Here is a 26,377-nt window from a genome sequence, read left to right as displayed (position 1 = left end):
CAGCCATAATATTATACGACGTAATATTCATCTGCCCTACTCTTATTTACTGTATTAGTCAGGTGCTAGGAACTTTGTTTTACATAAAATCACTTACTATATCATCATTTGTCGTCATCGTCACATCGACATTGGGTGTGTAACGGTTCTTATATTAGGAGTAACTGGATGCAATCGGGACTTTAGTTCACCCTGATTCTGATAGGTTGAAGATTTCTGGTTATTACATATTACAGTATGCCACCCAGAAGTAGGAGCGAACTATAGCTGGGTTCCGTCGACCAAGCCCACCATAGACCATGCATTATGAAATTTAAATATGTAATTTAATCATTATGGCGTTTGAATACTATGCCTTATCATTAATATGAGTTCTGACTCCTTTCTTTTGATACCTAAGTTTCGGGCAATTGAAAGTATGCCATGTCTTTTAGGGCAAATAAAATTCAGGAATATGATGATCAGCCTGTGTAGTATATATGGCGACGCGCGACCGCGAGGGTGCGCTTGGCTTCCGTTGATAGTTATGCAACGCTCACCCTTATTGACTCTGTCGCAACACGCATGCGCGAGGGATGTTGCTTTCACCAAAATGGCTTCCCGTGTTTCCACGGGACTTGACACGAGACTAGGCATCACAACTAAATAGGCAATTTAATTTCGAAAAATTTTAGCATTGGAATAGAAATCTTCAGATAATAACAAGACAAGACCGCTAAAGCGCTCTTGGGCTGAGATAGAAATAGTTAAGCAACTCTCACCCTTATTCACACGCATAACGTCTGAGTCTTGTGTTGAAAAAAAAGTCGCTTATATTGGATCATGAAGTTAGGGCCGGTGATTAAATGTAATGTTTAATTCAGATACCGGATTTTGTGCATGACTAATTAGTAAGCTGAGACAGAGCAGGCGTACATTCGAGGATATATCTATCCTGTTTAGCGCCTAAAGGGGAACGTGGGGGAGTGCATTTGGATTGGGTTGTACAATACTCGTCCTTATTGCCTCGCATGCACGAATCATATTGCCTTTCCGAGACGGTGATCGGGTTTTTGTCATAATTATGGCATGTCCTAATTAGCACATGCCATAATTATCATATACCTTAACACAATTTTCCATTGGCATTGGGTGGGTAACGGTTCTCATATTAATAGAAACTGGATGCAATCGGGACTTTAGTTCACCCCGATTCAGATTGGTTAGAGGAGTTGTTGTTTTTTTAAACCACCTCCGCCTCCGTCGACCGTGCATTATGGCATTTAAATATGTCGGATAATCATTATGGCGTTTAAATATTATGTCCAATCATTGTTATCACTTCTGACTCCTATAATTTGAATTCTAAATTTTTGGGCAATTAAGAGTATGTCATATATATCTTTTAGGGCAAACAAAACATTCGGGCAAATTAAATTCGGGAATATGATGATCAGCCTGTGTAGTATAAATGGTGACGCGCGGCCGCGTGGGTGCGCTTGGCTTCGGTTGATAGTTATGCAACGCTCACCCTTATTGACTCTGTCGCAACACGCACGAGACAAAGCAGGCTCACATTCGAGGATGTAACTATCCTGTCTAGCGGCTAAAGTGGGACGTGGGGGAGTGCATTTGGATTCAGTTATACAATAACTATCTTTATTGACACGCATACTCGAAATGTATTTCCTTTTTGGGACGGTGATCGGGTGTTAGTACATAATGAGTTACCAAGTAGAGAAATTTAGTTCGAGGCATAGTGTGCGAGCCTGTGTAGTGGAGATGGCTACGCAGCTACGTTTCGCGGGTGTGCTTTGTTTCGGTTCATTCTGTTATGCAACGCTCACCCTTATTGACTCTTTCGAAACACGCATGCGCGAGCGAAGTTGCTTTCGACAAAATGGCTTCCCTCGTTCTAACTAAACTTGGCACTGGTCCAGATATCAAAACAAAATAGACAACACCGCGTTAGAATTGTTTGATTTTGAAATATAAATCCACAGATAAAACGAGGTATGGTCACTAAATCGCGCTTAGGTTGAGATAGAAACAGTTACGCAACTTTCACCCTTATTGACACCTAAAAGAGACTTATGTCTTGTGTTGAAAAAAAAATGCCTTCTTTGAATGGCACGTTTCCAAGTTCAAGTGTTATTTAAAATCAGGACTTTATGCTTATTACGTGATTAGTCGAGTCGAGATAATTTTTCAGGTTTTCAGTCGTGTATCTAGCCTGACAAGTTGTTACAGCGAGGCGATTTATATCTGATCGTTACAGTTATGCGACTATCACCCTTATTGCCTAGACTCTGTCAAATACGCATGCGCTAACAGTTTCCTTCATAAGATGGCCGCTGAAGTTTGACATGGGAAACGACGCCGCCAGCCACAGGTAAACTAGTTCATTTTACAGTCAATTATTTTTTTTATACCGTAGTTTTTTTGCATGCGTAGGTTTGCATAGCAATTGTTCTGCGTGACTGCGATTACAAATATATACAACTGCCGTGGCTCTTTATTCGCAGCTAATTTGCAAGCTCTATTTCTTCTGAACTTCGGTATTTATCTATTACAGGGGTCACGACAGATGGGTGCATACATAAGAAGCTTTACTAGGCCATTAACGTATTCGACGACAGTTCCTGTTGTTTGTATTTTAACAGTCGTTTTTGACTCGAAACGGAGAAGACGGTTGAATATATAATGTGATTATTTTCTTTTGTATAAATTCGTATATAAAGTTTTTTTTTTAATAAATGACAGTGAAATTTATGGATATTCTTTTAATTTTAGAAGTAAGCAATGTTTGTATAAGTTGTGCATTTGAACGCTACGTTGATTCAGTGCAACAGACTAGTAACTTTACTTTTCTTTTACAGGAGCCGATAAATAACTCCACTAACTACCGATCCCCCTCAAAGCGTAATCCAGATATTCGAGTGAGTGTAACTTCTTTTAAATTTTCGATAAAGCTTAACAAATAACAACAGTTTACACATTCCATTGTTCCATCACATAATTAAATTAGATTTTATTTTAAAATTTCATTATATTAATTCATTTTCATTTTTAAATTTCAATACATTAATATTACAGCTTACAATACACACATATAGCTTTACATGTATAATTCTAAAGTTCGTGTGTATGTTAATTTATAGAGCCTTTATTTTATCAATCCTTTTTCTAACAAATAAGTTCTCTTTGTTCTATATTGATCTCATTTGTTTGTCTCGCTGTTTTTGTTGCATCCAGAAGAGTACTGACTTCAGCGAGAGCCTGCTAGAAGAGATGGAAGAGATGTTCAGGACTCTCGATCAGAGGAATAACGACGAGTCGGTAAGTACTATGTTTTTTTAAGTTGAATAATGACACTCTTCAATTGGTATCGTCTTAACTACTTCCTTTTATACCTTAACCTCTCATATCTAGGTCTCAAGCCACCGCGCGAAAGTCACTTGAAGGTAAACTGTAACGTTAAAATATTAGTGTATCTAATCATACTTTTTGCACTTTCAAGTCAAATTTACTTCCATTTTTTGCATAACAGCCCGGTTCAAATTCCTAATTAAATGAAGACATGAGCTTGGAATAAAGTGAATGCTTTGTCAAAATTAAGTGGAAGCTAACTGTAAATAGTTTTGTTTCTAATCCAGATTCAATCACTAACCTTTCAAAACGCTAATTACATTTTATTCGTAAATGCTATGCCTTGCTATTCCATAACTCAGATGTCCAAAGTATGGTCAACTGATATAAGTTCAACATTGAACTATGTTACGCTAGAAAGGCAATTGAAAATATTCGTGTACCACGCTCAGCGGAGAGGCGGGGGGCGCGGGCGGGGTATGACGTCGTTCCTCCCGGTTTGACGAACTGAAGTTGCGCGCGCAACTTTCGATCTTTTGCAGACAAGCCCTTCTAGATTAACGAGTAGTTCTATTTTATGCTCACGGTTTCGATTCTGCTTTTGTTGACATTAGCAGCTTATCCTCATAAAGGAAAAATATAAGTTATTGAAATGCCTAGCCAGTAGTCCCGCTGCGATGCTTTCATGTTAATAGGCATAACAAATGACATAGTAAAGCATCATGTCTTCTAATGTACTCATTGCTTGAATTTAAATACATTATTTGATAAGGGGTTTAAATATGAAACGTGTATTTGCTAATGGTATTAGGCCTGTCCTATCTTGTACCACGACACCTAGTCCTTTACCTTCCTTGTCCAGTCCGAACCAAAACGGAATCCATTTTTTTCTTTGACAAGTTTCCTGACATAAGAGGCGTGGACATTTTCCCACAACACAAAATTATGTTGAATCTTCTTATGATTGAGAAATTTCTTCCTTTCGAACTCAGGTATTTTTATAAGTGCCTGTTAATGAATTTTATTTGGTAAAATCTTTGTGATATCAGAAAAGGTTCTAAATGGCGATTTTTTACGATATCAACGGTGTTGGTGGAACGGATGGTGTTTCCCCTGGCAGGTAGGTTCGAACTAGGCAAGACGGCAAAATTGCTAGTCATAATTTAACCCCATGACCTTATACTTAAGAAACTTTAGTTTTATGCAACATGTTGCTATATGAAAATAAAGTTTTGTATGCCTGCGTAGTTGTTGTAGACTTTTAATTATCATTATAAGGACTGATAGTATTAAGATATTAGTATTTAGCGTTTTGTAACGTCCTGCTGCCTTCAACATTGAGTGGGATGTTATATGAAGTATCATAGGTTAAACTGGGTTTATGGTTATTTGTTCAAAACGGTCACGTTTCCAAGCACATTTTTGTAATATAACGTGAGGATATCTACTCACGGCGCGGACTCGCCGCATGGTACACCGCAATGTTTCTAACACCATTTAATTGTAAGTAAGGCTTTATCGTAGTGTTCGTCCGTCTTGTGTGTACGTCTGTGTGTTACATGTGGCAAAATACTTATGATTCAGCTTTTATGTGGTTTTAAAATTAATTTTACTCTTCGTTCTTTTATAGTTTATAAGCTAGTTCTTAAGTTTCATAGCTCATCAAAATTTCATCATTAATCCGATGTTACTTTTTATTTGACGAACGACTCCATATTGTTATTTCTTTAAAAATTATTGATTTAATCTTTCGATTATATTATGAGTTTATCAAAGCCAAAAGCACAAATTTGATAAGACAAGGTTCTTAAACATTTTAACAATTCAAAAATAATAATAAAGCTATAAATAAGGAACGTCCAGCCATTGCAATAGGAACGTTCAAACTAAGTACTAGTTATGCCGATAAATCTCTTGAGAACAAAAGTTAATCATCGGATGATCAGCGTAACAGACTGTCAGATATATCCACAGCAGAGTTTTTCAGACTATAATTGTGCGGTCTTATAATTCAAGATCACACCGCATTAATTACATTCATGGCTGACCCATGCAGGTCGAAAACCTTATTTCATTCACTTTTATTTTACTTTCAACATAAAAAAATCGTACAAAAAAATCACCTAACATACAGGTTGTCTAAAAAAGTATTGACGAGGTGGTACACTCTTAAAAGTAACAGATAAAATTCCCAAATTAATTATTTTGCAGAGCTCTTTGTACATTTGTTTCATTGTTATTGCCAAATGAAATTATTTATTTATTCCATTATTACTGTGATTTGCTGCGTCTCACGCGGATTTTATTATATTTGAAATGGTATGTCAATCAGGGGCGTTCGTATTTCCTACTGTAAAATTTAACCACAATGGTTTAAAGCTCACTCACTCTTGTTACAGGGTTAGTAGAAATTGATTAAATCCTGTAATTTGCACTTTTTTAAATGTTTTTTATATGTCTCTATGAATAAAATAATCTTTATGAAATAATCTAGAAAAGGATAGTTTTACTATAGTTTAATATGTAAACTTAAAATACATGTATCGTTAAGTGTTTCCTGTCAGTGGGCATCAGCCCGTCCGTACTTTTTGGAACAACCTGTATAATGGAATATGTCGCCTGGATTAACTTCTTCAAAATTATCTTTACAGGACTCAAGCGAAGATTCTAATTCCTAATTAAATAACCCAATTGGCATAATCTTGAATAATTCTCTTTGGTTGCCAGGTGATACATATGGGGAAAAAATGGTGAGATGTATGGGATTTAGTGCTCATAGTTTTTGTTTATGTATTTGATGTAGATTTTGATGCATAGTCTACTAATAAGACTCGGCACTCCAATAGTGAACTGTACTAAAACGTATTCCTTTGTTACTCAGTTTTGCAACATGCACTTTAATTATGACATATTAGTATTCTCACTGTTTCTCCCTCACTTATGCTCTGCAGACGGTCTACATTTCATGTTTTCTTCAAAAAAATCGCTTTGAATGCAGCCTGTACAGCCAGCATCAGAAACTGTATAATATCGTAATAGCATCTCAGTAAATTTGTGTCTGATTAAAGTTGTTTTTGAATTTAGATTGTGTTAACAGATTTCTGTTACTGACTGTATGTCTGTAGTAACTGAGACCGCCTGCCTTACCTAACACAGGCTACGCTAATTTAGTTTAGGTCACCTTTATGCGAGTGAAAAAGAGAAAGCACTATTCATTTTATTATGCGTCGAACTCTCGTGGTTCTAAAGCGATATACTACGGGCTTTACGACTATTATAATTATACATCCTACCCCAAAAAATTATAATTAGTTCTAGAAGTATATTAATTAAGTTTAGGGTAATTGTAGTTTTAGCAAAGGTTTGCCGTCTCTAAAATTTGTCATCCAGGACAAGACGCATGAAAACCTTTTAAATTAGACCCGAACATTTTAAACGTTCGAGTCGGTTCGTAGGCTGATAGCAGCGTGAGGGCACAGTGCGAGCCCTCGGCGCTCCCCGTATGCCTTCTACGGCAACTGTATTAGGCATAGTCTAGCATTAAGTAGCTGTATAAAATAGGTTACTAAACTATTTAGCATAGTAAAAATAACAGTTTAAGGTCCACTTAAAGTACATTGCCGTATATTAGTTCAAAATTAAAAAAAAACAACCGTCTGAACAAAATGACAAGTCGTAACTAATTAGTATCGATTACTTATGACTTTATATTTTGCTGGATGTGTTATTGCACTTTAAATGGACCTCTTGTACATGTATTAAGTGTAGATGTCGATCCGTATATAAAACCATTGTACATTAACGTTAATTAAGAGGTTATGCTTTAGATTTAGATAAAACGGCAAGTGTATGTACGGCTAAGTTTAATCAACGCAATAAATCTGATTATATGTAATAAATGCAGGTTCTCTTTTGCTATGCGCATCTAAAAACACACTTAGGTAAAGTTGTAAATTTTCTTACATGGCTGTATAATTTGAAAGATTTAATTAAAGGCACAATGATAAATGATAATTTTAATGAATTTACAATGATAAAATCGAATATTTTAAGGGATAATTGTTACACACTGGCTCAGAAAATTCGACTGACATAGGGATGGAAACTCAAAGTCTTGATAAACTTACCAGATCACTATATTATATTTAATCTACGTTATTAACATATTCCTCAATTATCACTCGACGCTTTTCAGTCTCAAACGAAGCAAAACTTTTACTTTGAGACCTAGACACCTAAGAAACCTACTTTTTATTTTACAAGCATAACAAAAAGAAATTACACTCAGACTCAGATCTCATGATTGTGCTCATCACAAGAACATATATCCTGGGAGGGAATCGAACCCACGACCTCCAATATAGCAGTCAAGGTCTCTAACCACTAGACCAATCGGTCAGTCAGGATTTTGTCTGACCGTTCTAAAAATATTTAACTCACCTCTGACGTAAGGGCTAGAATGATGAATAGAATAGAATAGAATATTCTTCATTGCACACTTCATAAGCACAGGATTGGATACAAGTAAATAGTTACAGGGTGCCACAATGAGCGGTCTTATCGCTAAAAGCTTGATGATTGTTTTTTCTAACTCGACGAAAATATTATTTCATCCATTACACGCATACACAAAATATTACATGCTTTAAAAAATCATTTAAAGCATATTAAGAAATGTTATATAATAAACAATTGTACATTGTATTATACATATCTGTAAAAAAGAACGCTATTTTTATTAAAATTCACAATCGCGTTGACTTTACTGTGGCACGTATTATCCTTGCCATGTAAGTAATAAATGCGTTAATACTGTCTTCTCATTTTCAGGGTTCTTCCAAGCTACCCGAGCACCCTTTCAGGTAAATAGATCAATTATTATAATATAATATATTATAAAAGTATAAAATTAAAGAATGTGTTATATCAAATAAAGGTTTTAGTCAAGAATTCATCAACTAACTAGCATGTGCACCTAGCACTATGCTCTGCTAAATGAAGTAATACTCTTCAACCACAAGATCTACTCACTATTCAGATTTATAATCACTATTAAAAAGAGCTTTCAAATTAATGTAGAAATATCTATATATTACAGTATACTCAGTACTAACATTTATAAAATCTTGTTTCTTAATTTAAGGGGCTCTTGTCTAACCACGAATATTTCTATTTCATAGCTATGCTACTTGCATTATCCGATGCAATCTGGATCCGTATGTATATTTTAAGGTCATATCGAGTTTGAACATTGACTTTGAGAGTACCTACGAGAATTATCTAATTACATATAGGCTTTTAATTTCCTTGTAGTTTTTTTTCGTTCGAATGGTTCAACAATATTTTTCATTTTTTGTTTTGGTGCCATGACATGTTGAGAGCAATAGATTTAAACATCGTGTTTTATTTTATGATATTTTTAGATTATTTTCATAAATGTGTAGTTTGAATGAATATAAGTTGTTAAGCTTATCGCTATAAATCTTTTACCATCATTGGCCTAGCCTTTTCCCAACTATGTTGGAGTCGGCTACCAGTCCAACCGGTTTCGGCTAAGTACCAGTGTTTTACAAGGAGCGATTGCCTATCTGACCTCCTCAACCCAGTTACCTGGGCAACTGGATACCTCTGGGTCAGACTGGTTGTCTGGTTGTCTGGTTGTGGACTTTTCAAGCTTCTGACTACCTGTAACGACTGTCAGAGATTTAGGAATAACAGCCGGGACCCACAATTTAACGTGCCTTCCGAAACACGGAGGATCTCGTTATGAAAAAGATAGTCACCCATCTACGGACCAACCGCGTCAAGCATAGCTTATCCTGTGATCGATTCACTTATGCGGTTATAGCTTAGCCACGAGCTCCCCCTATAAAATCTTTTACCATTCATATATAATACTGGAACGATCTTTTAGTTTTGAATATTGTGTTTGAGACAGATATTCACAACGACATATCGAAGAAATGACAAAAAATATTTATTGTATCTATGTGTAAGCGATTGATTGTACTTAAAACAGTAAAGTCCGTCGCGTATTTGTAAATTACATCATTAGACACACGATTTCCTAAGAATCGATCAAGCCGTTTTAGGGGAGCTTAACTACTAACACCGCTACTGTTATTTAATAGTAGAAGATAATATCAAATCTTTAAAATAAATACTCATTGAATATCTAGTTAGAAAACATTGCTTAAAAAAGCAATGAGACTTATTCACGAAAACTTACGTCTTCTGAAGCATATTCCACCCGTGTTCAATTTGCTTAGTGCATAGTACCTAGTAACCTAGTAATGACGACTCAAACTGCATGCAATAAAGCTTTATGAATTATAATTTGAACGTATTAGAACTGGTTAAACATAAAATTATTCGTTTTTACAAGCAATGATCCTGGAAGCTGCATCCACGAAGGAGGGTAAGTAATCAGTTGTAATAAATGACCCGATATATAATATTAAAGTGTTATAAGCTTAACTAATTAAAATCAAACACAAATGTTAAGGTTGTTACGAGATCTTTTTATTTAGATCAATATAATACTTTTTCTATTTTTTTTCATAACTTTTAGGGCCACAGTCAACGCGTTCTTAAACTTAATATACGCCGCAAACAACACACATTGTCATGTCACATTTTTACAGAAATAAAGATAAAATTATAGACTCTTAGAGAGATTCAACATTTTAGACTAAGTTAAAATATCTTTAATTGAGATATGCAGTTTATTAAAGATAAAAAGAAATAAGTAACCAAGTAACAGTGAACCCAAATTTAATGTAATTCTTTTCTAATAACATGAAGAGGATAGGCAATGTTTTAGGTGGAAGCACACATATGAAATCCGAAAGAGATTTTCTCCAAGTCGTCGCTATGCAACGTCCACCTAACGTTAGCACACAAACGGAGCGACCAGTAACTCCGACAGGTTGAATCTGCGACAGCTATGCAACTTCACGTGCTTGGTTTAATTGGCACCGCATCAATACTGGAACTTACTCACTGATCGAAGACAAAAGAAAAACAAAAATGATGTCTTGACATATTTCCGACGCTGAGCAAGAGTCGCAAGACACCGACTGCTCAGGCGCATGTTATGACGCAAAAGCGTATGCGCATCAGACTTAAGGCGTCGGAATCACATTTTGTGGGTCTTCCGTAACGAGGATGCTGGGTATTTATTTCTAAAACCCATTTACAGACTAATAAATAATACTCATAAATAAAAATTAAAAAATACATTCGCAGTTTAGGAAACCTTGCGATTAGGGCAAGGGTGGTCGGAATTGCTAAGCGTTATTACAACTAGCCGTAAGCTCGCGAAAAATGGTAGAGCGCCATATTTGATTCAAGTGGGTCCTGAAACGAACCGTCTTCACGATTCTAATTGTATTATGTTTTATACAAAAATATTAAACGGCTGAGTCGTCCCGATTATGATCCATTTCCGAGTTAACATGTGTGTTGTGATATTAATTCATTAATTAGTTTGTTGTTTAGCCTCTTAGTTGGTCGATCAATAGCGGCAGATTTTTTTTCAAACGTTTTTGCTCAATAAACTAACCTTTTATTATTATTCATGCTTACAAGGAATAATTGCCGTCTTATGTAAGTATTTAGTATCAAATGAATCGCAGGGACTTGTAGAATAAAATAAAATAATTAAGCATAAAGACAATGTTAATCATTATTTTTGGGTAGTTTGCATTGTTCCCTTTACGTCGATTCAATGATTTCTGTCCAAGTCTTTTCCCTTAACTTTCCACTTTTACGCCTAAATTTATTTTAAAACAGCCAGCTTCATATTTTAAAGTACAACTTTTATTTTATGTACAATTGTATTAAAATCTACTTTTACTTACTAATGAGGTGCCTATCCTTTAATGAACAAAAAGTGAGTTTCTACAACTCAGCGGTCAATTGATTTTGCATAAATTGCGTTCAACGATATTCAGACGGTAATAAGACCTCTTCCAAGTTGCGCGTGAGCAACTCGTCACTCTTTTTCCGTCCTCCGATTGTATCGGAGCCAGCTAAATGAATAATTGGTATTAAGTAACTATCAAGTGTTTTACCATTAACTTAATGAAACAAATCAAATCATTCGTCTCCATGTACATAAAAAAAGAAACAAGACCCGTTTTCTATAGAGTTTTTAATCAGAGAATTTGGAAGAACTTCACTATTAAAAGTCTGCTAACGGATATTTAAAGGCTTGACGTACAAATACAGGGTCTCGATATAGAGGGAACCATTCGGAGAACTAAAATCCGTCTAAAAAAGTAACTTAGAGTCGTCTGAATATTTTAAAAATCGCAACCTAACTTTATGGTTTTATTCTTTACAAGCGCACGGATTGTGGAACTGCTCAGAGAATAGTAAGTAAACTACGCGCCATCCCTTATTAGTGCACTGCGTTACGTTGTTTTGTCGTTTCAACTCATTGTCATATTGTATTCTACCTCTATGTTACGGCGAAGCACTACGAAGCAAACTAGTAGGGTGACAGACGCACCCAGAGGCGGATTTTATATCTTGGCTTCCGTAGGTCTGCAAAAAACGCCCCCTTTCTCCCTTAAAGCCTAAAACTAAAATGAACCAAAAAGAAATGATCAGAACTTAAATTTTTGCTTTGATGTATATAATTTGGATTCATTTTTAAGTTTTTACACATATTCGCGCGGGTTCACAAAAACGCTACAAACAACAACTTCAAAATAAATGTTCAAATCCACCCCTGAACGCACCTAGTTTGATTTTCAATCAGTCTATAGTGCAGCGTACCACACTACTCGCCTGTCCTATACTAATACTAAAAAAAATCATTCATGAGAGCGAAGCACATACTGCTTCGGCGCAACGCAACGTACTAATAAGTCATCAGCCGGTGCAAAAATACCTTTTACCACCATTATCCTTATAATCAAATACAAGATCAGACTAGATATTGTTATACGGTCGCACTTATAATTTTGTATATAGACGTCACTTAGGAATGTACATACCAGACTGCCTCTTAGCACAACATTATAAACCTCTGAGTATGCTATTGCCTACTAGATTTAAACGAGATCATATACTGTATAACATTTACAGCTGTCTACACTATTTCAAACAGTTTTCTCATTATTTTTTGTTTATAGCCCTTCGCATAAGATAATGGTATCCGGGGATTTTTTCGTGGTTGAGCCAGCGTATGTAACTTTTGATATTCAATTCGCCGTATACCTAATATGATATGTTTGAACTTTATATATTTTGACATAATGTTTAGTGCTTCGTTAACAGGGATGCAGGGGACGAAAATACAAGATCAAAACAAAATTCCTACCGCTATACGTTGTATGCCTAAAAGAAAACGAAATTAAAATTTATCGGGTTTCTTTGAAATATAAATAAAATAGTTACTCATAAACATAAACTTGATTCTGTAGAATATGTCCCTGTATACCCTGTAATTTTTGCGGTATTTTAAGTGTGTCTGTGTAGTGATTTTCGCCTATCTTTAATTTATACCTACGGTCCAATTGGTTTATTTTTTTTTCATAAAAATATAAATTGAGTGTGGTGTTTATTAGTTTCGAATTTTAATCGTTTTGGCTCGTGTTGTCGTTTGGTAGAAATACATACGTATACAGAATAGTAACAGCTAATTATGAATTAAGACCTTGCGCATGAGATTAAGTTTGGAGGCATAGCTCGTAAATGTTACAAACTGGCTTGATTTTTGTATAAATTGAGACTGAGAACACGATATTAGACCCTTTTTATATTAACAAAAGGGTTTATTTTGTCAAATATAATTTATATGAGAATGACTTTTATAAGTAACTAAGTATTGAAAATAAATTAAGCAACATTTGGACACACATTTTATACAAAATTTATCCGCTTCTTAAACTTAAGGCGTGTATCCAAAAACAAAATCAAAAGTTTATATTTCAAATAATCCGTTTTCCAGGCTCTTTAAAACGTTACAATAATGACTCTAGTTGCACGGTTCCAAAGTGTCATTGTTATGGAGAAGCACTGACAAGGAACTCTATAAATATATTATGTATGTGTGTATAATAGTATTATGACAAAGATAAGGTATATATTTACCCCGGAAAAGGGACTAGTGTTGGCTTGTATTAGTTAAACTAGGCTTGCATGTTAGAAAACAGTCGTTATATAAGTGCAGTATGTAGTAGAGACTGAGATATGTACCAAAACTAAATGGAGGTTTATTCCTAAACAGACCGCCTGGCCAACCTAGCAGGTCGGGCCAAAGCGACGCCATCGAGAGACCCTACGACGTTAAGAGTGTTGGGTGTGTAAAAACTGTATACCTTTTCATTATACTAGTTGTTCAATTCAAATCTAGGAAAACAAAATGCGTATAAAAGTTGGATAAAGCCATAACACTTCTGGTTCAGGTAGTCATGTAAAAACCATCAAGTGTTCGCACTACAACCGCAAAAATCCAAACGTGTGTCAGCTACCAGCTGGAACCTTAACGCATTTAATTATATTTCAATAATCATTGAAATGAAATGAAATCTCTTACGCTTATGCTTCATTTCTGCAAGTAGGATATATCACCACTTGTGCATGTATGTTTTGAGAACGCTAGAGCCGACATCTCCTATCTGACTACCCTGACAAGTAATATCGAATAATAACTCAGGAGTCACAGTATCTTTTAAGCTCCAGATAATTTCATATAGATTCACATAAAAAAGCCAATAAACTACGCGTTATCGCTGACAAAAATCATCGTTTAGTTAAACGATAACAATTCTAACTAATATTTATCCTAATGCTGCAAGGGAGCAAGTACCATCGCAACAAGTCGAAATACACAACAAATAGTATGTAATCTTTACTTCTTAAAACGTTTCTGTCTCCAATTATTATTAAAACAATTCGTCTATTTGTTGAGAAGAAATTTTTTGTACTGTTTTTTTACAGTGTTTTTGTATTTGTGTATTTTTTTATGGAACATGAATATGTTTAGTCTAGGCTTGGCGCATAGAAATAAACTAAATTAGGTCATGATCAGAAACGATACGGCCAACGATATACCATAAAAAAACGTTAAGTACTTAGTTATTTTGGAACTAACATTTAATAATCTTAGAGAAAATCAGTTATTTCTATGAGCACAGGCAATAGTTCGAATACCAGGCTTCCTTGTTTTGTTCTGCATAGAAGTTAGTGTTATAATTTTTGTTTTGTTTTCCCTCTTACAATGATTAGTTGCTTAAGAAGACATAGCTTCGACATTGCTAATGAATTACGAGATTTTTTGTCGTTTATATTTTTTTACGGCATTTTGAACATACCTACCTGTTTGTGTGTTGTCATAATGATTGGTCTTTTTCTATAACTTTATCTTTTCTTGCTACCCAAAGTTACCGCCGCCCTTCGCCTGCGGGAAATGCGTACGTATTACTAACATTCTATTTTTACTTACTATCTATATCTATTAACATATTTCTGTCTTTTCTGTACTGTTTAATATAATTATTTATATTTGTAATATTTTTATTAGTGATATATTTATATGCTACGTGGGTAGTTCTACATTAATATATATTTGTTTGTTTTATTTGATCAAGAAAGTTCAAAAATGTATATTAAACTGTGTAAAACAAATTGCATCACGCTTATCACCTAATATTATACTTATGAACAACTTTCAGCGAGTTTTTTTTTATTACAATGTCACAAATTTACATTTACTATATTTAAGCTTTAATAAGGTGTGACAGAATTGTATACTTGTATATCAATTGGCAACATAAATGATATAATAAATATTTTTTGAAAAGCCTAGAAGTATAATCTCTAAGACGCATACTCGAAACGAAATAATTATAAGGACCAAAAATATTACAAAAAAAAATAAGTTTATTGTTTTATGCATTTCCGTCACACCCTTGCCTACACATTCATAAATTCATTGGTTTTTCATTCTATAAACTAAAATTTACAGGCCGCATACGATGTCTAGAAGCGAGCGTAAGAAAATATTAGCTTCGTCCACTGTGAAGCCAATGTCGGCTCATGATGAGAGGACTCTGAATACGGCCGTTGCCCTTGCCAATGAAATCACGTCACGGTAAGAATTTGAAAAATACTTAATCAATCGTCTTGAAACTTTGCACACGTGTTGTTGGAAATACCATAGGGTAGAAAAGCGTTATTTCGAAATTCCAAAATACTGTCAATTACTATAAAAAGACAAGGTGAAATCGATTGAATAGAATAACAGTAGATAAATACATATATCATCTATTAAAAAACAATTTTTTTTTTTTAAATTAATATTAAAACATATTAAAAACGTCTTAATGCGGGATTATTAAGTAAATAAATATTACATTTTTAACAATTTCAGCTCGATGACCGACCTCGGAACTGAAAGGAAGGCTCCACAGTCCCCAAACGACCGCAACAAGTTCGTCTTCAAATTCCCATTTCCACTGCACCACGGCATTATGAACGACGCCGACAAGGATAAGGAATCAACAGGTACGGTACTAAATAACACTTAAAATTAATAACATCCGTATTCACAAACTTAGACTGGAAGCCGACCCCAACATAGTTGGGAAAAGGCTAGGCCGATGATGATGATTCACAAACTGATTTACAGTATCTTTTCACTAAACTATAATAGGGCTGACTAGATATAGAAGTACTACTGCATCTACTGAAATCTTTTTTTTTTGCAAAACTAAAGAAAGTAGTACAATTCATGTGTGAAAGTGTTATCTAATTAATTTATCCAACGTGTACAAAATAAACACAACTTTAGTGAGTGATTAAAATTTTGTGACTATTTTAACTCTGTGAGTGATAATAACTACGTATTTTTGCACTTGGTTAATATCATTGTGAGTTCTATAAACAGTAAAACAAAACATTATAAAGCTTAAAAACTGATTTTTTTAAAGTGAGTAGAAGCAAAAAATTCCAATTGTTTTCAATTGATTCTGTCGCGCTGGACGAACCAACCTTACTCGGAGTATCTTGTGTGGTCTGAGTTCGATCTTCGCGTACGGGTTGTGTTTTTGTGAATTTTTAAGGATAATATTGTTAAAACTCAATAATTAATTTCTTCGAGAACATTACGTTCAGAAAATCCAATACAAAACGTCGCTCGCTGACCCAGACCTATTCGGTAGAAACTAGTCCTAACGTTCTAATAGATTGCAGTACCTGTAGCTTACCAAATATATCAAACGATGAAACTGATGTGCAGGTACATCAACTGACTAGTTGAAGCCAAATTCAACGGCTCAATCTACAACTAAAACCGGGATATGAAACTTAAAAATTAAATATGGAAAATACTGGGGCAAAAAATACCGTCGTTGAACTGACATTTAAATATGATGTTTTAAAGAAAGCTACCAAATCTTTGACTAGTGAAGTATGTACCCCTGGCAAAGTCAAGAAGACACCTGCCTCATCAACTCCATGTATTAGCTCTCACAAGAAAACAAGCAGAAGAATTGTAATACCTTCCCCTCCATTGAAAACCTGGACTCCAGCCAGACCTCTGACAAATAGAAGAGAGAGAATAGAAGCCAAAGAAGAATAAATTATGTATTGTTAGTGCTAAAGTAAAAAAAAGTGTGAAGTAATTTCACAACTATGTTTAATTGGTGAATTGAGACTTTTAACAACTTACTAGTCCTTATCTTCAAAATTATGGTTATGCAACTGCATTTTACTTTAACTAAGATCTATTGTATGATTTTTCAATGTTTTCAAGAAAGTAGTTGATGTAATATGTATATCGAGCATTTTATTATGTCAGGCCAAGAAAAGTTATGATATATTCCTAATTGTAAGCTGGCGGCATGCGTTGCTAGAGAGAAAAAACCGTGGCGGTGCCTGAATCCTAGTAAGAGCTGAACATGAGTATAAAGAACGACCTGACGTCATGAAATGTTCGATATCAGGTATTATAGAATGCTATACTGTAGAACCTCCCAGAAAAAAAATATAATTATGTGCATTTAGGTCTCCTAAATTATGTAATGTAAGTCAGTATTTGAAAATTTAGACTTTGTTTTAAAAAATCTTTGTAAAAACCCTTACAAAAAGTAATTTTATGTGGAGACTTCAATATGGATATTTTTCAATTTTGCACATAATCTTAAGCAGAAGTTCCAACATGATGTTGGTGGCTTTGAATTATCCGGCCACACTGCGCAATATGAAAACTTATTAGGTATGTATTGGCAAATTTAAAACAAGCCAAAAAAAGTGTGATCTGCATGGCTCCTGTTATATTTAATTAAAATTCCTGATCATATGAAAACCTAGCCATTGATGAAATTTAAAAAAATGTTTTACTGGATTACTTGTTGACAAATATTATTATTCCATTCAGGATTACCTAAATGATAAATTTTAATCACCTGTATAATTAAGATGTGTAATTTATGGTTTTTGCATGCCAACAAGACAGAATGTACACGGTTCTTAATTGCGTTATTTTGTATGTACCTGCATTTATCTTTATATATTAAAATGAATTCTGTTCGTTAGTCTCGCTAAAACTCGAGAACGGCTTATTTTAGTCTTGAAATATTCGTGGAAGTCCAGGAGAGGTCCAAACTATAGTAAAATATGGAGAAGTTGTGAAAAAAAATATAATTGTCTGCATTGTAATTATCAACTGTTAGGCGGTACGTAGTTCTATTCTATTCTATTCTAATAGCCAGGTTTTAAATTTCACTCCATTCAAATTTTATCAAAATAAAAAATATATAGATATCCTAGAGGTAAAATACAAATTTCTCAAAGCACATTAACGATGCTCCAAAATTTAACCAAATTTGAGTCCAGACGCACATTTCTGGAGACAATGTTTCTTTATAGCCGCTCTGCTAATAGATATGATTGTTCTAATTGAAGTAATGGTCTGTCCTAAGTTGTACCTAGAACGGTGATTAGATGAAAAGTTCACGTGTGCCCCCTTTTTACTGTTTCTTGTCATGTCGCATTAATGCTGGGCACGCCTCTTGGCTACCAATTATAATATTCACTTTTCTGATGTATATTTTCTCTATCTACTAGCTACATTCGGTATATTTTATGTAACAAAATTGAAAACATGTAAAAAACATACATAATGAATTTTTAGACTCGTAGTATCCCTAGTTATTAAGAAACTTGAATTCGTGAACGTACCATTATTCGTAATATGTATTTTAAATATAAACTGTAGAAAACGTAGTGAGTTGCACACTTGTAATTTTTATAACTGTCTACTATGGTGTGTATTTAGTGTGTAGTAGTTTTTTCCTTAACTAATAAATAAATAAAATTGGTATTGCCATTTTTATAGTTGCAAATTGCATTGTCATCGGGTTTAAACCTACCCAACCTAAAATTTAAGCCTGCTAGCTTATCGGAAAGTGTAACAAAATTGAGTTGCAAAAATCCAACCGGAACGACAAACAAACAAAAAAGACAAGTGAATGATAAAAACGTAGGAAAAAAATATTTAGGTCCTCAGTTCGATGATTGAAAAATATTAGACAAGAATTTTTCCTTTTTCTGGAAAAATAAAATTGACAACGATAAACTGCTTTAAAGTTTAAGAGTAATCTTTTGAAGTCAACGTAATCGCAAAATTTATACACAATTCTGACGTCACGCGTATTTTTACCAATTAATATTTTCGGGACAAATTAAAAGATACGTACCCATTATTATACATTAACCTAAAAGACGAACACTAAAATAAGAATTGTCGGCATTCCCATTGTAACTGAAATAAAATCGACACTTTCGATATACGAATTATAAATTTTAGGTATTAATTTAAAAAAAAAACGACTCCCGCTGTAAGCAATTTAATCCTTGTGTCGCAACATAACCATTAGATCAGAGCAAGCGTTCGTGGAACATCAAAAGCTTGTCCCACGCGGGGACCGATCCCGCGACACGTCGCGCACAGTGGGTTTGGTGTGGTGCCGTGCCCTCAACCACTTGGCTATCCGTGCAATCACGAACTGTATACCTAAATGATAGGATTTTATAAAGCGCATTTATCGGAATCGCCCGAGTAGTTTCGAATCCAACTAGAGCTGAGTAAACCGTTGTACCACTTAAATTAAATTAAAATTAAAATTAAATTTGTTCATAGTTTTTTTTATTCGTTAATATAAATAATTTCAAGCTAATAATATATAATGTTTGTGAATACGGGTGTTTATAGATTTTAATAAAAAGGACTATACTTGACACATGTTGTAGGCCAGGCACTAGGACAGACCGAGTCTGAGGTATATTTAACAGCGAATTTGTTGTGTGACATAAGAGTTTGATTATGTTCTATTTGATGTTATTTGTTGGCGTGAAATAGGTGTGTTTAATCGTTCGATTCCTGGGTACGAAAATGAAACATTTTTGTAAATAGGTACTTGTTTTAATATTCACATTGGCTATCATTCACATGTAATAATAGTAATGAAGAATCTTGCAATTTACAAGAGGTAGGTAAGTATTGGTTTCAATCAATCGATCTACAAAGTGACTGCCTCATACAGGATATTTACCTTGGTTTGATTGTTTCTGTGCTTTTGATTTAATCTATTTTTTGTGATGTTGATACTCATTAATATTTTTTTTTACACATAGAATACCGCCGCAATCGAACTAAGTCATGTAATTGGTTAAAAATTTTCCGAGATATATTTAGCTTCGGCGGTGAGTATTACCATACATCAGTGGCATGAACGTCTCGACAGTCAGTAGATCATATAAATGCTACATTTCGTGTATCCGTACACTGTGTTTAGAGCCATAGTCCAGTTCATCAAAATCATAATTAGTACTTCATGCATCATACAATACCGGCGAAGAAAAAAAAATGGTACGATATTAATAAAATGTAAAGGTATTTACATTTCTTTCTTTCTCTCCCTTCGGTAATTTTTCTTGCAGGTCCCTTCGTATATTTTTACGAACTTTAATTTGGTTTCATATATCCTGATGTGTTTAAATCAAAACGTGACATCGTGGCATCGCGTCGGATCGGTATAGATCGTTGCATATATTTTTTTTAATTTGGTGTCAATATTAGGCACTGCGTTTGATTATAGGATTCATTTGATTATAGAGCCAAAAGTCGATCGTAGGAGCTTTGTAATAAAAAACCGACAAGATTCAGCTTGTTTCATTGGCCTTCACAAGTGTCGAAATCTTTAAAGCTTCGTTTCAAATCTACTTTTAATAATACATACTTCGTTCTTATATACTTGTATAAAAAACATATCAGATACGGCTCAAAGGGAGTTTTATAAAATTTAAAAATGAAATTCTGACTTCTATGATGAATCATTCGGTTGATTTTCATACATAAAGTTTTTTGCCAACTGCCTCTTGTTCGTTTTTTAGTTGCATTTATTTATTTTTATTTAGGATTATAATTTTATGTGTTTTCATTTCAATCATTTATTTGCTGTGGATCATGACATTAGGGCGTTCGGTCATTAGCAAAGCTTACACCAAAAAAGTATTAGGACCGTTTGTACTTGAAAATACGCTGGTCTCCAAGACTGACGACTTTCGGCTCCAAGCGACTGCCGTTTTATAAATTTGTAGAGCTTCGTAGGACGTGCGTTGTTGGAAGCTGAAGTGTTCGGGTATCGGACTCTAGCGTTGCCTCCTGTATGAATGGTCTTAGAGCCGATTTTTCAATCGCCAGATAACTTTTATCTGACGAATATGTTTGACGTTTTGACAGCTTTTGTATAGAAAATATGTCAAACGGCCATATTTATTCCTCAGATAGAAGTTAACTGATGATAGAGAAATCGGCCCTTAGACGAATAGAGCTTATATCTTTTTAGAAAACTTATCACTTGATTAGTAGTATTTTGAGCATGTCTGTGGTAAGATTTGCAAAACTGCTTTTTGCACTACTACCGTGAGCATAGGTAAGTTGTCTTCTTCCATAACTGTTGGTTACGTTTGGTAGCTCTCAGGACTTGTTATTGGTCGTTCTTTGGTCGTTCAAATTTCTGCAATATTACCTCATGTACGTGTCCAGTTTATATATATATATAGAAATTCCGAGTCACGTCTAATAAATACTGCTTCTGTCAAATCGTAAACTTAATATTTTCGTCTAACATTCTTGGTTATTACTGTCGGTTTAACTTTTAGTTGAATATCTTTTGTTAATTTAGTGAACGACTATTCTTAACGCAATTCAATAATACACTTTAAGCACTTCGGATATGGTTTTTTTCACCTAAGTTCCGAACGTCCATCTGACTTCTTCTTAAAATCATCGTTTGGTCGCAATTCTAATCTATTTTGACCCGTTTTTTAGGGAGGCAGGAAAGACGCAACTTCAGCGAGGAAGCCAAAAGTGTGCCAGACCTGCAGGTAAGCGAGCAGTCTAATATAATAAAAGTTCATATCATTTTAATTGTGCAATGTTTATAGTGTATGTGGTGAGAGAGCGATAAATTGCCTTCTTTTAAATATAAAGTTAGTCTCTGCAAAATCCTAAAACGCATCAGGTAAAGTAAATACATTAAAGCAGCTCCAAATCTTCAATCTTTACAACGATTGTCTGAATTTAGGTATGCTTTTGCGCTTTTAAATTTACCTTTTAAGAATAAGTTGTATACAAATAATACCTACAGATAAATAATTTCACGACTCGAACCTTCGACTCATGGCTATACATGCCAGTATTTACCAACAAAGCTACTGAGGTCACTGATCTAGAAATTTAATTCGTTCATTGCATCATTACACGTCTTACGGCGTTTGTTTTCATATCATAAAGATGTTTTGCTCATTTACTTTCTAGTCCACCATAACGGAGGAGAGCAAGCTAGCTTACACTAGTTTGATTGAGGAGCCGACTCCGTCGACCTCCATGATGGCATACAGTCATGCTTCCGTCGAAAAGAGCATCCTGAAGCCGGGCACTTCGACCAAGCAGCCACGCTCCCCGACCGTGGCATTCACCGCTCAGCCAACGTAAGTCATTCAAACTTTTAAAAAAAAAAACCACTGATACTATTTGCAACCCTGATAAACCCGTAATAAAAGTAATATAATAATTATGATTGTTATACACAAGACAGTCGACGGTGTATGTCAGACCGTAGATCCAGCGAAGTCGATCACCTTCCTTCATATCTTAACAAAATGCAAAACATACTGCAAACAAAATCAAAGTTACATGTTTCGTCTTAAAACTTAAAGTCCACTAAGATTTTTTATTTTGTTTCACACACTTATTTCTAATTTCTATGATTAAAATTTCAGGACATCCTCCGAGGAGCCTATTGACGTCGAAACCTACGCATGCGTAAGTTTGTCACTTTATTTTTGTGATGTCTTCTGTTCTGTTTTGTTTGACGAAACAGAAGATTTTGACAAAAAAAACCTTTAAGATATCAGATGTGGACTTTATGATATGACAGAACGTGCTGCCTCTGCCGCCTCGTACCAACAAGCCGAAACTGGTTGACAAGCCGCGCCACATCCGCAAGTACCCGCTGAAGCTGCCGTCCGAGGCTAAAACAACGCAGACCGAGCTGACTGGCGTGCACGTCATCCAGCCCATTATCTACCAGAACACTCAGGCTGACGACCAAGATGTTACATCCAGCGTCAATCAACCAACACTCATGACGGGTGAGGTAACCCGCCACCCTGAAGATGCTTTCGTCGGTCCTACGGTCGTGCACGTACCGTATGTTTTGGCTGTTATGTCGGCCCAAAACCTGCCCCAGGTGGTGGCTCGTGTGTCTGTGGACGAGACCGGCACTCCGCCCGCGTTGGCCAATACCAATCCTTTCGTGGGTGATGACCAAATAGAAAAGGACGACAAACCGCCTATGTCTGCTGAGGAGTTTTTCGCTACAACCAAAGCCCGCCCACCGGTGGCTATTATATTCGAAGATAGTGATGAGATCATTCCTTTTAGTTCGGGTATATTAACTATTTTTTTTTTATAGCTTTTTAAAATGTAGATTGTATTTCACATTCCTGCTTAGCTTGTTACCTGTTTTTCTTTCTTCATATTATATCTAAACACTATTTGTACTAAAGAGTTGATTTTACAGTTACAGATGACCAAGTCTCGGTCGAAGATCTGCTGGAGCTCAACTACCGCCCCTGCGGCAGGCAGAGTGGGTTAGAGTCTGATGAAGTCCGCATCATGTGCAAAGTCCTGAAGAACGAGGTATTTAGTTGTCATCACATCATGCATTTACACTACGAGGCGGAGGCCGGAGTCTGCCTAACACTATATCGTGTTTTGATTCAAATCCCACAATGCCCATTTTGGCCTCTTCACTTTTTTTGTTTAATTTAAAGTGAAATAATACTTGAACATTGCTGTATCAGTAGAACTGATACATCCAAAATATATTTAATCAAAGAGTGTTAAAGCTCGATATTCTGATTATTTTTTTTCTGTTAATACTAACGATGATATTTGATGAAGTAAATTTATGTTCGTTTATAATTCGTTAAAGTTGTTTTTCAAATAATATCTATAGAATTGCTATCGATTTTTGAAGTATCCTACAGTGGCATAGCCTGTTGTATTCTGAACGTTTACGTAATAAAATACACTAAATTGATTTCTAACGCCCACTGATGAAGGTGACGATGAAAAGTTATAGATGGATTTTTTTAAAACGCTCTTCTTAGTCATAATAAATTCAAGTACCTAAGAGAGACGCGCTTTATCAACCCATTCATTTCATTCGTTTAGTCATCAACTTTTGAAGCAATACAAGTAAATGTATAACGTTATAAAATCATCTTATTCATATTTAAACATTTTTAATCAAATCGTCATTCATAGTCAACGCTGTAAACATGCACACATTTGACTCAAGGTCTTATTTGTACGATATTTAAATATCGCATGTTTTTCTTTTCAGGCTACTGCTGAAGATTGCCTGGAGGCACTGAACGTCTCTGACTGGGACGTCCACAGCGCCATCAAGGTGGCCCGCGTCAAGCATGCTGTCGGTGACAAAGCCACCTTCCAAGAGTGCATGGACACTCTTGACCAGTACAACAACGATGTAATCACATCCATCACAGCTATTCACGTGCAGGACCCCAGTCTCACCTAAATCCATTCCAGACTTCGAGATGATGAGCAAGAATTAAACATCTGTACTATTGCAAACCTATTTTAATGAATTTCTTGAATTTTTATCGAACTAAGTCTTGCCAAGAGCAAAGTTTAACATAAGTTTTTGTCGTTTTCTGCGCTAATATGAATGTCAATTTAATATTATATTATCATGTGTCAACTTATAATAGAATGTAGGCCTATAACTATGTAACTCATTTACTCTGAAGATGTACCTGTCTGACAGATAGGCTTGAAGATGATTCTACCTATTCAGGGCGTTCTTTTAAATTTTAATTAATATTTATGTCAAAATATCGGTAATACCGAGTGTAGGTTAAGCCATTTTTCTCTTGAAACATGTAATTCATGTTCAACTAATTTATTGTAATGGTCCAAGGACCTAATGCAGTATTAGTATAAGATCTTCGATCATATTTGAGCATTGTGCTAAAATATTCTAAATAAACTCTTAAGGAAATAACTTTGTTTTACTGTATTTTCACAACTTTATACAACGCCTTTATCAACGCCTTTTCACAACTTTATCAACGCGTTTTTCCAAAACCTTTAAAAAAACAGAGCTTATAGTATGAGTACGAGACAAATGAACATACTAAAATTCATAGCACTCGTATCATAAAAACAAGATCGTGCTCATCACACTTACATAATAATATTATTATATCTGAGTAGGAATATATTCCACGGTCTCCGGTATAGTAATCCGGTTGGCTAAAAAGTAGACGAATCAAAATTCAATAGCAATAATAATAATAAATCTCCAGCAGTTAACAAATCAAGTATATATTGTTTGTTTTTGTGTTTCCTAAAACACAGTAGAGTCATAATATTAACTTTATGGGAACTCAGCCTTAAATTATACTATTTTACAAATAAGATAAACAGATATTCTTTCAGCTAAAGTTCTTCTGATGATTCTGCACGAACCATATGCTTAACTGTCAATAAATATTTAGGCTACTGCAGTCTACACAGTTGGCTTAACAACGGACAAAAGTACAAGCGCAGGAGTATTCTCAATGGACCTGAACATCGATATATAAATATCCTTGGGTGCAGACAACTCGAACTTCCTATGCGAGTGCGTAGTTATCACCTATCACTGAAACGGCCAAAGTTATAGAAAGGAGAGGAGTCTAGGACCAAGATACAATTATTTATTTTTATCTGATAGCATGTTAGTCCTTAAAACCTTGGACGCTGCATTAGCTTCTAGCTTTCGAGCGCATTTCGAGGCCACGCTGTGACTCTCCAATAGATAAAGAGCCACAACGGATCCCTGAGGAACGAAGCAGCTATTCAGCTGGCTAGGAAGAGGAGGGATCTTTGACCCCGGCCATATCTGCCCGTCCCCTGCATATCAGTATAGATCATGCTTAAGGCGACAGACCACTAACAATCATAACTATCGCTCTGCCAATATGATCGACTGCAACAGTCAAGGTAAGCGGTATCCATCTGCTCGCCAAAGCTGTCTCGCGGTGTCAATAGGCGAAACAATATCGATTTACGAATAGCGGTGGGCTCGCTGGCCGGGCACATTTCACTTAACAAACACTTTTTTCACCATCAATGTTACAGAGACTCCACTATGTAGGGGATGTCTGCAACTTGAAGAATCACGTGCTCCTGGAAAGCACGGGTTTGGGAAACTATCGGGTGGGGATCTTCGGTACACCGAGCTTCATCACAGAAGCCTGCCAACTTCCCAACGAGATTTCTGCGCTTCTGAAGCAAGTAAGGATGGCTGGACTGACCGCCTCCCAAAGTCACCCGACGCACAACTGGCTGACTTGGAGCATACATGCGGAAAAAGGAGCCCTGCAGTTATAATAGGCAATGAAAGGGGAAGAATGGGACTGATGCCTCAAT

General features: G+C 35.3%; 1 protein-coding gene across 8 annotated transcripts in view; it reads left to right on the top strand.

Annotated features, from left to right (window-relative positions):
• The window catches only part of LOC113495638 (activated Cdc42 kinase-like), a 44,976-nt gene extending 20,017 nt beyond the window's left edge, over nucleotides 1–24,959 (top strand). For 2 of the 8 annotated variants that reach the window (XM_026874471.1, XM_026874467.1), the window contains 19 exons: nucleotides 2,859–2,918; nucleotides 3,235–3,318; nucleotides 8,179–8,210; nucleotides 8,529–8,564; nucleotides 9,734–9,766; nucleotides 10,939–10,956; nucleotides 11,697–11,726; nucleotides 12,492–12,542; nucleotides 13,589–13,660; nucleotides 14,160–14,201; nucleotides 14,745–14,774; nucleotides 15,329–15,454; nucleotides 15,734–15,867; nucleotides 21,698–21,753; nucleotides 22,187–22,359; nucleotides 22,651–22,693; nucleotides 22,809–23,319; nucleotides 23,454–23,572; nucleotides 24,282–24,959. In XM_026874471.1, coding sequence (XP_026730272.1) covers nucleotides 2,859–2,918; nucleotides 3,235–3,318; nucleotides 8,179–8,210; nucleotides 8,529–8,564; nucleotides 9,734–9,766; nucleotides 10,939–10,956; nucleotides 11,697–11,726; nucleotides 12,492–12,542; nucleotides 13,589–13,660; nucleotides 14,160–14,201; nucleotides 14,745–14,774; nucleotides 15,329–15,454; nucleotides 15,734–15,867; nucleotides 21,698–21,753; nucleotides 22,187–22,359; nucleotides 22,651–22,693; nucleotides 22,809–23,319; nucleotides 23,454–23,572; nucleotides 24,282–24,479 — 1,848 coding nt within the window. In that variant the 3' untranslated portion in view covers nucleotides 24,480–24,959. The remainder of the gene's footprint in view (nucleotides 1–2,858; nucleotides 2,919–3,234; nucleotides 3,319–8,178; nucleotides 8,211–8,528; nucleotides 8,565–9,733; nucleotides 9,767–10,938; nucleotides 10,957–11,696; nucleotides 11,727–12,491; nucleotides 12,543–13,588; nucleotides 13,661–14,159; nucleotides 14,202–14,744; nucleotides 14,775–15,328; nucleotides 15,455–15,733; nucleotides 15,868–21,697; nucleotides 21,754–22,186; nucleotides 22,360–22,650; nucleotides 22,694–22,808; nucleotides 23,320–23,453; nucleotides 23,573–24,281) is intronic. The other 6 variants (XM_026874468.1, XM_026874469.1, XM_026874470.1 and 3 more) reach the window with 6 other exon arrangements.
• Nucleotides 24,960–26,377: the final 1,418 nt, after the last annotated feature.

Source organism: Trichoplusia ni, chromosome 7 (genome assembly GCF_003590095.1).
Source record: "Trichoplusia ni isolate ovarian cell line Hi5 chromosome 7, tn1, whole genome shotgun sequence".
Taxonomy (NCBI): Eukaryota; Metazoa; Arthropoda; class Insecta; order Lepidoptera; family Noctuidae; genus Trichoplusia; species Trichoplusia ni.
Note: the sequence above shows the minus strand (reverse complement) of the source record. Positions and strands in the feature narration are given on the sequence as shown.